Source organism: Mirounga leonina, unplaced genomic scaffold (assembly GCF_011800145.1).
Source record: "Mirounga leonina isolate KUSES-001 unplaced genomic scaffold, KU_Mleo_1.0 Mir_127, whole genome shotgun sequence".
NCBI lineage: Eukaryota > Metazoa > Chordata > Mammalia > Carnivora > Phocidae > Mirounga > Mirounga leonina.
The window spans coordinates 71971837-71987528 of record NW_023270316.1 but is presented as its reverse complement, the minus strand read 5'-3'; the positions used below and the strand labels follow the sequence as shown (position 1 = coordinate 71987528).

At 43.8% G+C, this 15692-nt stretch overlaps 1 protein-coding gene across 1 annotated transcript in view; it reads left to right on the top strand.

Annotated features, from left to right (window-relative positions):
- Nucleotides 1-1817: 1817 nt before the first annotated feature.
- The window catches only part of LOC118009548 (microtubule-associated tumor suppressor candidate 2-like), a 91815-nt gene continuing 77940 nt past the window's right edge, over nt 1818-15692 (top strand). Inside the window, exons 1-2 of the mRNA XM_035003620.1 lie at nt 1818-4013; nt 9943-10183. Of these exons, the coding sequence (XP_034859511.1) occupies nt 1926-4013; nt 9943-10183 (2329 nt within the window). The 5' untranslated portion in view covers nt 1818-1925. The remainder of the gene's footprint in view (nt 4014-9942; nt 10184-15692) is intronic.

Below are 15692 nucleotides of genomic sequence, written 5' to 3'. Positions count from 1 at the left end.
GTGTTGTAGAGTGGATCACTGAAGTTTGCAAATTATTATCTTTTGGCACAGTTCCATTCTCTCTCTCTCACAAACACACACACACACACGTGCACAGTTTTCTCTTTGCTGAACCATTGGAGAGTAAGTTACCATGTGCCATGTCTAAAAGCATGTCATGTTTAAAAGCGTGTCTCTTCCAAGAACAAAGAATATCTCTGATATATTCATAATACTATTATACACCTAAGAAAGTTAACACTGATAAAATACCTTGACCTAATATACAACCCATATTAAATCTCTAATTGTCCCAATAATGTCCTTTGTTAACTTTTTTTTTTTTTTTTGAGAGAGAGGGAGAGCAGGGGGTGGGGAGGGGAGAGGGAGAGGAAGACAGAGACTCTTAAGAATTCCACACTGAGTGTGGAGCCCGATACTGTAGGGCTTGATCTCACCACCCCAAGGTCATGACCTGAGCCGGAATCAAGAGCTGGATGCTTACCGGACTGAGCCACCCAGGTGCCCCTAACTTTTTTTTTTTTAATCTAAGATCCAGTCAGGGAGCACACATTATATGTAGATACACATTGGCATTTTGGAGGTAAGTTTAGGCCAGTTATTTTGTAAAATGTCCATCTATTTAGATTTGCCTGATTATTTCCTCATGATTAAATTCAATTTGAACATTTATAGCAAGAATACTACATAGGTGATGTGAAGCACTGAGAACTACCTAACATCAGGAACACATGGAATCAGTTTCCATTATGGATGTTAAAATTGACCACTTGGTTAAGGTGGCTTCTACCAGATTTCTCTATTGTAAAGGTAGAATTTTCCTTTTGTAAGAAATAAAGTAATCTTGGGGTGCCTGGGTGGCTCGGTCAGTTGGGTGTCTGACTCTTGATTTTGGCTTAGGTCATGATCTCAGGGTCTTATGATTGAGCCCTGCATTGGGCTCCATGATGAGTGTAGAGCCTGTTTAAGATTCTCTTTCTCCCTCTCCCTCTGCCCCTCCCCACCCCCAGCTCCCGTGCACCTGTGCTTCCTCTTTCTCTCTCTCTCTCCCCCAAAAAATAAATAAATAAAAATAAAGTAATCTGGAGAATGGTACCTTAAGATTCTGTGAATATCCTATTCCCTAACAATCTTTCACCTGGTGTTTTTAGCAACCATTTGTTGCAAGATAATTATTACTTTGGTGATTGCAAAATGGTGATTTTTTTCTAACTGTATGATTTTTGTTAGGTTAGTTGGTATTATTCTATGAAGAAGAGCTTTTTCTTCTCCTCCAGCCTTTTAAATCAGTATCAACATGAACCTGTGGGTTTTTAAAATTTGAATTTAAGATTTAATATGTTTTATAATCCATTTCTAACATTAATCATTTTTATGTTTTAATTTCCCCATATTTGGCCAGCAGGGACCCTATCAGAAAGGTTTTTGAGAAATTTAAGGGCTGAGTGAATGAAATAATAATATGAAAGTGATGAATAAATCTGTGTTTTCCATGTTTTTTTCCCCTAAGAATCTCTATTTGTCAGTGCCAACAACATGATTTTATTTTTATTTCTCTCTAGGTCTTATGGACTAATTGGCTCTCATTCAGCAGGAACCTAACAGATAAGTCATCCCGCTGTATGTCAAGACAATGCTTGGTTTTAAGACTGCTCTGAAAATGATTAAAGTAGTATTGCAGCGTGACATTGTCAGGGGGCAACGAGCAGCTTGAGAATTTCCTATTAATCAAGTAGCAGCTTGAAGGAAGCTCCTTTCCATTAAGTGGGACTGCATGGCCAGCAGCCCCCACTGAAGGGTTGAAAATGAGTGTCCCAGGGGCTGCAAAGAAATCATGTTACGCTCAGTTGCGGGACAACAGAAATGGAGTGAAAAATAATAATGAGAGTATCCTAAGTCTGGGAGATACAAATGCCAATCAAATCATGTTGGAGGTCAGTTCCTCTCATGATGAGTCTGAGACACGTGACCGGACAGATGAAATTGGAAATGCAAATTCAAGCGAGCCAGAGAATAGTACCCATTTCAATAAGGAATCTCACCAACTTCAGGGCTTTGGGAAAGGATCGCAGTCTGGCCCCACCAGCCTGAAAGATTTTAAATTTTCTTCGACCGTCCATGGAGGACTAAATGAAGAGCACACGGTGGAGAGAGGCACAGATATCCTACAGACCCCTCGCAGTGTTCAGGGACCAAGTCTGTCAAGTTGGAGGAACGTTATGGCGGAGGCCAGTCCAGAGGTTTTGGCTAAAAGGGATGCTGAACTTCCCCGGCATGCTCCTAAGGATAAGTTGGCAAAGACCCTTGACAATGAGGAATTGAGAAGGCATTCTTTGGAAAGAGCAAGTGGCTCTGCTGTTGTCGTGGACATGCCCACAAGGGAACGTGGCGGGAGCCTGACCTGGCAGCGTCTGCAGCCCACGCCACTCGACTCCCCTGAAGCCCCGCGTCATGAGCTCAGTGGCGGGGAGGGGCCGCAGAGGCTGTTGACCGCCCCCTCTCCAGGGGCAGCTCTTCCTCCAGCTGACAGTACCTCAGAGGGAAAGAGTGTGCGTCATCCTAAACCATCTACCTCAGCAACCAAGGAGACCACCCCCTCAGAGACCCAGATGGAGGGGGGACATGGACCGAAAGTCAGCAGTGAGAGCACATCACATTCGGCCCTTCCAGAGCCTGGTCTGGATTCAGCTTCAGCACTGAAGGGAGTCCTGAGTAAGCCAGAAGCACAGTTAGGTCAGGGAAAGGGAGAGCTCAAGCCAGAGCTGAAATTTGTCCCACCCCAGGCTGGGCAGGAGTTAAAGTCAATCCAGGCCGAGGGTCTGGGATGCCCCAAGGAAGGTAGTGTGTTACTCCTCGAGAGAAAGGAGCCAGGTGGGAAAGCACAGCAGGAGGCCGCCACTGGTGCCCTTAGCCTGTCACACAGCAGTGGCCACCACACTCGTGGGGGAAGAGGCAGGAGTGAGCAGGACAAGAGAGCAGTCCACCTAGGTGAGGAGGGTTCTCTTCAGACCAGCCCCACACAAGGCCCTGCTTCCTTGGAAGCTGCCGAGAAGCAGCCCACTGGCAAAATTTCATCAAGTGCAGCTAGGAAGTTGGGCGTTTCAGCGGGTGATGGGCATGTACCTTTCATTCCTTATGACCCACCAGACAGCAGGCCCTCAGATGTCAGTGAGGAGAGCGCACTGGACAGTGGGAACATGGACAGTGTGGCAGTTTGTACTTTAGATCCTTCTGTTGGAGAGCTCAACACTGGGGTCCCTGAGCCCCTCGGCCCTCAGAGCAGCAACTCAGAAGTAGGGGACAGCAAAGAGATCACTACATCTGTCGCAGAAGATAGGAACCTCCTAGAAAATACAGCTAAGACTGAAAGCACCCCAGGGGGAGCAGGTGCTCTTCTCAGTGGCCTGGCACCCCTCCATCCAGAGACAACTGTGAATGTGACCCACCAGCCTCCACCACCTAGTAGCAGTGTTCAGGACCTTGGCGCGTTAGGTGTGGATGCCAGGTCAGCCTCGGCTGCCACACCCCCCACTGATAGTGTGCGGTTGTTGAACACACCCCCGAAAGTGCCTGACAAGAGCACCTGCCCCAGTGGGATCCCCGAGCCTGTATTCCCACATTCTGAGGATACCCCTTCCTCACAGGAGGGAATGGAGAGCCACCAGGTTGAAAAAACAGAAGAAAGGACAGAACCCAAGCCCATCATTCTGCCCAAGCCCAAGCACGTGAGGCCCAAGATCATCACCTACATCAGGAGGAGTCCTCAGGCCCTCGGCCAGGTGGACACTTCGCTGGTTCCGGTGGGCCTTCCTTATGTTCCGCCCACATGTACCATGTCTCTTCCCAAAGAGGAGAAGGCAGCAGGTGGTGAGCTGAAGCCATCTGCCAACCTCTATGAGAAATACAAGCCAGACTTGCAAAAGCCACGGGTCTTCAGTTCTGGGTTGATGGTGTCTGGGATCAAGCCCCCAGGACACCATTTCAGTCAAATGAGTGAAAAGTTTTTGCAGGAGGTAAGAGAATGTCATTCTGATATGATCTTTAAGTCAAACACTGTAAAGTTTGTTATGTGTTTTCAGTGTGAACTGTGAAAACAGAATATCCTCTGTTAGCAAATTGCAGATTTTGATGGATCCATGTGCACAGAAATGGATGTTCTTAACTAGAGGAGTTTATAGACAAGTGGACATTTTTGACCGGAAGAGCTTGCCGGTCATGATGAGATGTAGCTAACATCTAAGGAGACTCATTTAAGTTCCACTCAGTGTAATACATGAGAGGTTAGATAAGTATGCATTTAAATTGGTTTCTATGCTTAAATAAGTCAGCATAAGTCTTTTATAAGCCAGATCAACAGGGGGAAAAGTCCAAAATAAATACATTGTTCAAATTGGTCTGACTTCATCCTCTCAGGGGGAGTATTTTCCTTATGGGAGAATCTCATATTCATACATGGGAAAACCACAGTGAATAGCAAATAATGTGTTAGGCATGGGCTCCTTGAGTCAGAATAATAATTACAACTAACATTTAGTTGAGCACCTACTATGCCTTGAGCCCACATAACATAACATTTCGTCTTTATCAATCTTTACTAGTCCTTGCAGTATTTTCTGGAGGTTGGGATTACAGTTTTTATCATTGTATAAACCACTTTGGAGGGATTTGAGTAACTCAGTTAAAGCCACAGAACAAGGACAGTGCTGAGATGCTCCTCTCGCCCTCCCAATTCCAACACTGTGCTGCCCCTTTCATTTCTGGGTGTGATGGCGAGTTGTCGTCCCAGAGCTCAGAAGGCAGATTTATCTCCTGAACCAGTCTCCTCATGGCGGCCACAGTGATCATTTAAAAGCTGGGGTCAGATCACTCCTCTCCATAACATCCTTCAGGTCTGCCCAGGCCATTTAGAACACAGGCTTAAGCATGTAGGATGGCTCAGCTTTTAGGATGGACTCAATCTGGCTCCATAACCTCCCCAACCACCTCTCCTTCCTCTGCTCACCCTCTCTCCTTCTGCTGCCTCGGGGTCTTTGCACTTACCTCTGCTTGGAATGTTCTTTTTCCATAGACCCCCAGTGGCTGTCTCCTTTACTTTCTATCTCTGTTCAAATGGCACTTCATTGGAGAGACACTTCACCTTCCCTGAGACCCCCTTTCTCTGGTTTATTTTTTTCTTAGTGCTTATCTCCATCTGGGGTATATACTTTTTCTGTTTTTGCGGCATCAACTAGAATGTAAAATCCATGAGAACAGGGACTTTTTTTCTGTTTTTGTTGTTGTTGTTGTTCTCTGCTGGGTCCCCAGAGTTTACAGTGCTTGACATAACGATGTTGTCAGAAAATGTTGAATGATGGCTGAATTATGAACTCATATATGTTGGATCCAAACAAAAGTCAACCAAAGCTTCTTAGAGATAGAAGGGCTAAGTCCAACGTTGGACCTTAGGTTGACTGAATATATTGACATATTTGCTGAATGTACTGATCAGAGTGGAAGTTGTCAGCTTTGGCCCAGCAAAAGAGGTGAATCTATCCTAAGCAGCAGACCTTGACCAAAGCTATCACTGACAGGTGCCCCAGCAGCTGACCGTCTGTTCTGCCTTGAGGCAGGCTGTTAGCTCCAAGTCACACAGCTCGGTCACTGTCTTCTGACTCTGGGCCTGCTTTCCCACCTCACATCTCTACAGAGAGAACACCAACTAGAGAGTCTGAGGGTCCAGTCTTTTCAGCAGGGGCTCATTTCACTGTTCCGGGCTGCGTTCTGTCCTGTTTTAGGTGGGCTTCTCACACAGAGGTCTGCAGCGAGAGGATGTTCTAGCCAAAGGACATAAAGAGTCTGGCCCTAGGCCGTGGCATCTCACTAACAGTGGACAGATTGCCACTCTGGTCTTATACATCAGTCTCTGAGCTTGGTTAATGTGAGTCTTTCTCAAATTTCTAAAACCTTATCCACCTGGGCCTCCAAGGCTCAGGATCAGGCTCTGACCTTAAGCTCCTTGCTAAGGCAGGGATGCTCCTTCTGAGGCCTCTCAAAGGTAGCCCTCTGACCCTCCCCAGGCTGCGGATACCAAAGCTGTTTAAATAACCAAAGACTCTTTTTCTTCTTCTTCTTGGGTCACTGCAGAAGTAAGCAACTTGTGCATGATTGGGTCCCCAAATCTGGCATGGCAGAGTATCTCTTTGACAAGCACACTCTGGAAGACAGTGATAAGAGCTCACCCTTGGGCTGGTTTCTCTGTGGCCACTGGGATGGCTGCCCTGGTCACAACACATGTTGGGGTTACCTTTACCTTGTCTGTAAGTCGTACCAGCGCATCCACTTCAGTTCATTCATTTGTACCATTTCTTCAAATAGACTAATTTGGTTCCCCACCCACCCCAAAAAAGATCCCCCAGACTTTTCTCTGCAAGAACACATTCATGAGAGAAATTTTATGTGGAGAGGTCGGCAAACATGCTGTTACTGTCTGCATTTCTTTCTCTGTGACCCTTACTGATTTTGGTTTTGTGTATGTCTTTTCTGCATTGCTTTGGCTCCCTCCATAAAATATAACTTCTAAATTATATGCACATTTCCCCCCAAAATAGTTCCTATTCTTAATCCTCTAGAATCCACCCTGAGTCTCAAGGAAATGGGATAGCATGAGTGTTTGTGTGGTGTTAGTAGTTCTGAGGGGTTTGGAGAGGCCCCATTGGTGGGGGACAGCAGTGCCACTGTGCACCAGCCCCTCTGGGGACTGTTTTCTGCCATAATCAGGTGTCCAAGGCCCTGTCTTCCAGCTACAAGACGGGGCAGAGAAGCCCCAGGTGTTGTACTGGGCCAATTTCTGCCATAATCCTCTTTTAATCAATAGGCTGGCCCTTGGCCTTTGCTCCTAGAGCTGCAACTTGACGAAATCCAGTGGGTTGCCTTCCTGCATTCTGGCTTGGTGCAGGGAGGTCCCAAGGCCACCTCCCCTGCCAGTGAGCCCTGCCTTGCCACAGGATGGCTTCAGCCAATCTCCAGGGAAAGAACACATTTCTGACCAGTTGCAACAGAAGTATTTTTCAATTGTAGAAGTCCTATATCTTTTTAATAAATGGGAAAGTCTTAACAGTACAAACCCAAACCAGCTTCAGACTCTTTCATCATTATTGACAGATTCCTGCTGGGTTAGCATTAGTAGAAATGAAGAAGTCAGAGGAAGGGCTCTTCTGAGAGAGGGCATCCTTTCTCCGTTGACAGGAACAGTACAGACATTTAGAGCTTCCGGAAGCGGCTTTGAAGATCATGGCAGGATGATCAAATATGCTTCCTGGTTTAGACTGTTTTCTCCTTGCACCTATCCTGAGGTCTCTGGGACACTTCTTCCTACTGATGCCTTGGGGAATCCCTTTGCATTTTTAGTATAAGGAGGTGGGAAGAGGGGAGCAGGGGGGAGAGGACACGGGTGAGGTCGTGTACTTGCAACATACAGATGTCTGATCAGGGCTGGTCTCCCTTCCTACTCCCATAATACAGGGACATATGTATGTATTATGTAAGTATCTATCCAGACTTGAAGGGATTGGCCGGTGCAATTGTGGAGGCTGGCAAGTCCAAAGTATGCAGGGTGGGCCAGCAGGCTGGAGACGTAGGGAAGAGGTGATGCTGCAGTTCAAGTCCAAAGGCCACCTGCTGCAGATTTCCCTCTTCTTTAAGGGAGGTCAGTCTTTTTCCATTAAAGCATTCAACTGATTAGGTGAGGCCTACCCACATGATGAGGCATAATCTGCTTTATTCAGGGCTTACTGATTTAAATGTTGATCTCATTTTGAAAACATAAACATCTAGAATAGTCTTTGACCAAATATCTGGGTACCATGACCTAGCCAGGTTGTTAAGATTAACCATCACAGGTCCTCTGCCAGTGGCTATCTGGATCAGTGACTTCTCAATGAAGCCTCCACATTTACTGTGTGTCTGCCCAGTTCAGCCCATTCCACTGAAAGCAGGACGGGGCAAATAGGAAGAGTGGCAATTTAGTAAGAACTTAACCTGTTTGTATACCTTGATTGACTTTTAGGAGTTTGAGATCACAAGGATCTTTTAGTTTGCTTTCAAAATTATTTCTCTAAAAGTACTCCATTAGAGAAGGAGGGGAAAGAGTCATTTGGGGTTCAGTGCTATGTGTTCGTAGCTGTCAGTGACACCTGCTGTATTGTCAGTAAAGATGAAAGAAACGAGTGTGGAATTTTTTTGTAGGTGCCCTTGCCTTATCAGAAACACCAATTAGGCATACTTTTCACCGTCTTAAAGAATTTGTTACATCTTACCAGAGACAAACCACCCAACAAAGTGACAGGCATTGCAGTGACTGAAATCCTTAAGGACACTTCCAAGTGACAGCATGTTGGGTTTTGGACTCTCCAGTTTCAAAGGACTGAGTAATTACTGAGATCAGCATATTGCAGTCCTGAAAACCTGACAGATGTGGGATAGAAGTCTTTTCTTCATGAGCACACTTGCTAGAAGCAGTGAGCAGGGGCACCGGAATTTTAGAAACTGCAATGAAAAAATAGAGGAACATAAATATAATAGAAAAGCCAAAGGTTGATAGTAAGAGGGTAAGCAGGGAATGGTAAAAATTTTATTAGAGAGCAGGAATAGAATGTCTTTCACAGGAATATAACTTGCTGTGGCCTGAATTCAGCCTGTCTACTAGAGCAATCATGCATATGTTACAATGTGATTATGATAAAACTTTAAAGGCCTAATCTTTTGTTTGTTTAATAATGTCAGTTTAAGGAGAAAACGTTAAACATTAAAAGAGTATCACATTGAGAGTTTTTCTCTTCAACAGCTTGGATCAAAGCTTTATAGCCCCTATTAAAGAATATTGTTAAATGCTTGTGATTCCTGAATAGATAAATGTTTGACACATAAAATTGTGAGTTAGCGCAGAGTTCACAGATGTATCTTTTCGTTCATAGCCTCTGGCACTATTTTTTTTTTTTAACTTAAAGGAAATAGAGATAATTTAGTTGTCTTATTTTTTTCATTTTTAATATGAAGAAACACTGATAATATGAACAGGCTTTGTGAGTATAGAATTACCTATATAAAACGCATATAGGTTGTGTTCTAGCCCAAACTTTAACTATAGGGGAAAGTCACAGGATTATTCTGTTATTAAATTTAGGTAAGAATGGAAACATGATTCCTTTATTGAATAAATATTTATTGACTTTATGTACCAGACACCATTGTAGGTGCTATGGATTTAGCCGTCAACAAGATTCTGCCCTAGAACTTTCACTGTAGTGAAACTTATCAAACATTCCTGGACACCCCACCTTACTAGGGGAGACAGATGAGGAGATTCACAGTCTCTCATTTTTAATTATGTAAACAGATTGTAGAGGCCTGAAAATGTATTTTTCCATCAACTGCTTTGTTCTTCCAAACAGCCTTTTCTCCCACATTAACAATGCTTTTTTATTGCCTAAGTAGCCCGGTAAAGACTTAACAGAAATTGGTAAGGTTCACCTGCTTATCTTAAGAGTAGGTTACCATAAACATTGTGCCTTTTCTCATTAGGAAGAACGAAACTTTCATAATTCTATGAACATTGGCTAAACTCTTTTCCTGCTTCATTGAAATTATGTATTTATAGATTGGCTACTCACACAGATTCCAGTGATTTTGTAGCAATCAAATTTAAAAATCTTGTACAGTGAGTTGTTTTCCCAGTGAAATGTGGATTCTTAGTGCATTAGAACTGGAAGAGACCTGAGAGGTCATCCAGTTGTATTGTTAACTTAGGGATGAAGACCCTGGAGCCCAGAGAAGGTAAGTGGTCAGTGATGGAGCAACTCGGTGGGGTCAGAGTGGCCATTGCTGGAGCCTTGGTCTCCTGACCACATTCCATGCTCATCCTGTGATGGGAGCTTCTCTGATTAAGCTTCTGGTCATTTATCACAGGTTACAGAACGCCCGGGAAAAGAAGAATTTTGTTCTCCTTCCTATACTCATTATGAAGTTCCTCCAACTTTCTATCGATCGGCCATGCTCCTTAAGCCCCAGTTGGGATTGGGTGCAATGTCCCGTTTACCATCTGCAAAGAGCAGGATCCTGATTGCGAGTCAGAGGTCCTCGGCGAGTGCCATCCACCCGCCAGGACCCATCACGGCAGCTACCAGTCTCTACAGCTCTGATTCTGCGGGTAAGTGACCCAGCTGTTACTGTTTTTTCCTGCTGCACTTGTAAATAGTAATTCTCTAAAACGGCAGTAACTGTCTACTACATGAATGCCTTACTCTCTGAGAGGAGCCTTTTTCTTCTCTTCCATCTGACTGTCAATACAGATACTTGTCAAGACTCCTCCGTCTGCACCAGTCATCCTTCACGTTCCCTTTAAAAGGGTGGCCTTTGCAACCACCTCCTCAATTCGTGCGATTTCTCCTTTCTCTGATACAGCCTGTAGACCAGGGGCCAGTGGGGTTTTTCTGTAAGGGGTCAGATGGTAAATATTTTAGGCTTTCTGGGCCATAATGGCCCGTGTGGTAACTGCTTCGCATGAAAGCAGCTGCAGACCGTACATCAGTGAATGAGTGTGGCTGTATTTCAGTACAGCTTAGTTCACAGAAACAGAGAGGGGGCTGGGTTTGGCCTGGGGGTTGTAGTTTGCCAGAGAGATCTTTCTACAGCCCGGCACTGACCATATCACTCTTCATCTGCTCACAAATCTGGACCACTCCATAATTGCTTATGAAAAGGCTCTGCTGCCTCTCCCAGCCCTGTCGCCCTGCTCCGCCATGGCTGGCCAGTGTCCCCTCCTGAGGTTCTCTGCACTGGCTTGTTTGCTGTCTCCAGTCTTCCACTCCTGTGGTTTCCTCTGGGCTTTATGTATGATTTTATTATGGACATAATACATCCCCAGTGTAAAACATTTTGAACATAGAAAAATATGGAAAAGGAAGTAATAATACTTAACATATTTTAACACCCAGCCAGAGTTATTATTATGGAGTTTTATCTTCCACTGTGATTTTTTTTCTGTGCATGTTTCAACAGTTAAAATAATTTTGAATGTGAGTTTTGTGTTTTTCTATTAATACATTGTAGACATTTCCTAGGTCATCCGTGTTTCAGAAATATTTTAATGGCAGCATAATATTCTGTTTTGTTCACTTATTCATTTATTCAACACATTTTGGGTGGTTATTATGGGCCAGAAGTTGTAAATTAAGGACTGCAGCAGTGAACAAACCATAGAGCTCCTGTCTTTATGCGTCTTACCGTCTAATGGATGAAATAGACCAAAAAAGCAAAAAAATAAATACATAATTATAAATATGAAAGCAAGGAGCACAGTGTTTTAAGAAATTACAGCCAGAAGAATTATATGGATGGGATGGAGGCACTTCAGGGGCAGCCTCTTGAGGAAGTGGGAAGAATGGGAGAAGGTGGAGAATTGTGTCAGAGTTGATTCATTGCCCAATCACTGGCAGTTGAGTTCTGCTTACTCTACACTATTTTCAATAGTGTTGTGATTTGAGTCTTTGTGTATACTTATTTGTCTTCTTTCTTATGTTTTCTTAGGCTCGATCATTTGAAGTGTAATGATTGGATAAAAGCATATCCAAACATTTTTTTAAGGCCAAGGAATTTTCTAGAAAACGTGTAACAATTATTTTCATACTAGTGTTTCTTGGAAGTGTTTCTTCTTGCCATACCCTTGCCAGTGTTGAATATTATCACTCCTCCATCTCCTCCTCCTATTATTATTATTATTGCATTTCTTTTATTATAAGTGGAAAGGAACTTTTTAAAACCTATTTTCCATTACATTACTTCATGAATTGTCATTTACTGAAATAATTATTGATGAACAATAACTTTTTAAAAAGATTTTATTTATTTATTTGACAGAGAGAGAGATAGAGCAGGAACACAAACGGGGGGAGTGGGAGAGGGAGAAGCAGGCTTCCCACCAAGCAGGGAGCCCAATGTGGGGCTCAATCCCAGGACCCCGGGGATCATGACCTGAGCTGAAGGCAGATGCTTAATGACTAAGCCACCCACGTGCCCCGATGAACAATAATTTTTAAATGTTTTTTCTTAGTTTTTTTTTGACAAGCACTTCTATAAAAATCAAATTATTTTTGATGGCTCTCATGATATATGTATATTGTGATGGACCTACATGTTATTATCAAAGCTGCTGCAAGGTAATTAGGTGATTCAGTCCCTCATTTGAGAATTATTACTGAGGGACTGTTACATATCAGCACTGTTCTAGGTGTGGGGGATAAAGCAGTGACAACAGACAAAAATCCTTGCCCCCATGGAGCTTGAGTTTTAGGATGGGGGTAGCCTTTTTTGTTTTTTAATGAGCAAATAAATTACATCATGTGTTGGGAGAAATAACTAGTATTGAAGGAAATGAAACATAGAGGAGGAATATAGGACATCTGGGAAAGAAGGAAGGAGATTATGATTTTTAATAGGGTGGTTGGGAGGTCCCCTTTAAACCAATCCCCCAGAGGAGGTGAGGGAGGGAACCACATGGATATCAGGGGTGGAGCATCCAGGCAGAGGAAGGAGCCAGGAACAGCCCCTGAGGTGGCAGGAAGGCCAGGAGGCTGGAGCAGAGTGAGCAGGGGAGGTGGGAAGCTAGGAGGTTGGTGGGGTGTGGGCGTGTGTGTGTGTGTGTGTGTGTGTGTGTCGGGGAGGGGGGAATTGCATAAGCCTTAAGAACCATTCTAAGGATTTGAATTTTCCTCTGAATGAGAAAAACATTGAAGGCTTTGGAGCCAGGGCAGCGTGATCTGGCTTTTGTGGACTCAGGATCCCTCTGAGTCTACAAGGACAGAGGATGAAGCAGGGGGAGCAGCCAAGAGGTGAGGCAGTGTCCGGGTGGTGATGGGACACAGTGAGAAGGTAGAACACATCGGGGCTCCTGACTGACTGCGCATGGGCTCTGAGAGAAAATGTGCAGTGGAAGGTAGACTCCTTGAGAATGGAGTTGCCACTCAGAGAGTAGGGGAGAAGCTGGTTTAGAAGGGGAGGATAGGAGCTAACTCAGGATGTGTTGCAGTTGAAATGCCCTTAGCCATCCTATGGGATGAAGCGCTACATCTGGGAGACCAGCGTTGAGAGGACAGGACTGGAGATCTGAAAGTGTTAGTTGTCAGCAGATGGCTGGTCTTTAAAGCTATGATGTTCCCCTCCACTGGGCCACCATTCTCTCCAGCATGATTTCACCTTCACCAGTAACTTATAAATTTGATGTGGATTTGAATTACAAGCTTTGAAATAGCATGATGTAACAAATGTTAATAGTTTTACTTTGGAAAAACTATAAAATAGTTTTAATTTGGAAAAACTTAAAATTACTAAAAATGAACTTAGCTGAGATTTATTTAACAGTAGTCAAGTTTTGGGTAATGAAAAGTCTTTAAGTGTATCCCACGTGCATAAAAATACCACTACCCAGAAGAGGCAGGCAGTTCGAGCTCTTTCTGAGGATGACTTGCTTGTGTTCACACATTTGTGATGAGGGTGACACTTCTTTACAGATCACCTCAGCCCCCAGAAGTACACATATAAGGGACTCCTCCACCCCTGCTCCTCCAAGACTCCCAACTATTTTTCTTGGGCTCCTGGGTATCTTAATTTAGAGAGATATGTGTTCACATGGGTAATCATTAGGGACCTAACAAAGCCTTGTGACAATGGTTGTCACTCCTACAGGACACTGAGAATGTGAAATCCTTTCTTAGTGCTGTTGGAAGGACCACTTGGCATAGGCTTTGAGACCGACAATGAGACGTTCTTATTGCAGAGACTGGGGAGCTTTGGTGGGATGGCTGTGCTCCCACTGGCCCTTCCCTGGACCCAGGCCCGTGGCCCTTTGCTTGGCCTGCTTGACTTATTCCAGGCAGCAGGCCCTTTCCCTTCTGAGGCAACTTTGCTAGAGTCCCCCAGGCTACCAGGACCTGCTCTGGCAATATGCCGGACTCATTTATCTCTTTTCTTTCTGCAGAAATCCTTCTGGTTTTCTTCATGTTTTCCTAGGACATACTACCGTTCTCCTCAAACACTATCATTTTTTAAATTTCATGAACGTCCATTAAATGCAGAGCCAAAGTCGTTATCTGCCAAAAAAACTACTGATAGCATCTCTTAACTTGAGAGGCAGGAGGGCTTAACTTTCAGACTCTCCCAGGAAATGCAAGGAAATAGCTGCATACCATCCTTCTGGAGTAAAAAGGAAAAGGAAAAGCCAAACAGCTAGGATTCCATGTTAAAGCAGTCTGAAAGCTCACCTCCTGTCATGCACTCCTGTTGGCCAGCTCTTGGAAGGAGTCTCTCGTTTTGTTCCTTCCCTGAAAGAAATCTTCCAGCCAGGGAGAGACTAGGATTCACAGTGCTGTGGAGGAAAAGAAAACCTCATTCCTTTGCTCAGTAATCCCTGATTGCACATTTACTGTGAGTTAGCCCAAATCACAAAAGTAAATGTGGACAGATTGGGCTACATTAAAATTGACTTCTCTTTATTTTGAAGCACTACAATTAAATCAGGAAGAAAAACATCAAGATTCCAATAGATTGACCATGAAAGGGCATAAACAATGAGCTTAGGGGCGCCTGGGTAGCTCAGTCCTTTAAGCGGCCAACTCTTGGTTTCGGGTCATATCATGATCTCAGGTCCTGAGACGGAGCCTTGTGTCAGGTTCCGTGCTCAGTGGGGAGTCTGCTTCAGGATTCTGTCTCCCTGTGCCCCTCCCCCTGCTTGTGCATGCGCATGCTCTCTCTCTCCCTACAATAAAGAAATCTTACAAAACAAAACAAAACCACAATATAACTGATAAATAAATACAAATCTAAAGATCCCAAATACATTAATTCTGAAAATTAAAAACCTATGAAAACAAAAGGTTTTCATTCGATGGCACTACCTGACCATAACCCTTCTGAATATTTGTATGTCCATTCATACTGCTTCGTGTGAATATCTATGCTTCTCGCTGCAGAAGTGTTAATGGGGTTAAGGGGTGCTGCTGGAGAGTTATACAACACATGTTGTGCCTACCTTGAGTTAGGTACAATTGTTATTTTTGTATTAGAAGTGAAGGGAGTGAAACTTAAGTGAAATAACTTACGCCATGCAGCTTACAAAATATAGACTGGAGATTTGACTTAAGACTGTCTCCGTGTTCATGTTTTTAACCCCCATGCTAGACCACATCATTGAACTGCCTGTGTTAAATCCTACTACATTGCAGTATCTTTACTTTATAAAACAAGGATAAGACCAATGTGTGTGGATTTTCTGGCAAACCATGGTCCTTGGACTAGACAACTATTTTTGTAAATAAATTTTAATGGAACACAGCCACACCCGTTTGCTCTCCTTTTGCTTATGGCTGCTTTCGGAGTTGGGTCATTGTAACAGAGACAAGGTATTGCCCAGAAGCCTAAAATGTTTACTGTCTGGCCCTTTAAGAAAAAAGTTTGTCGACACTTGCCTTATTATAATGCCAGTTACCATTTACAGTGATACCATTTAGACTGAAGAAGTATATGAAAAAGTTTGTAAGGTTTTGAAACTCTTTGCACAATGAAAGTCTAGGTCTGGGAGGCATGGTGAATTTAAATTTTATTAATGCATTTTATCAAAATCTATTTTCCAAGGACATCCAGTGTATTTTTTTGTTTGCTTGTTT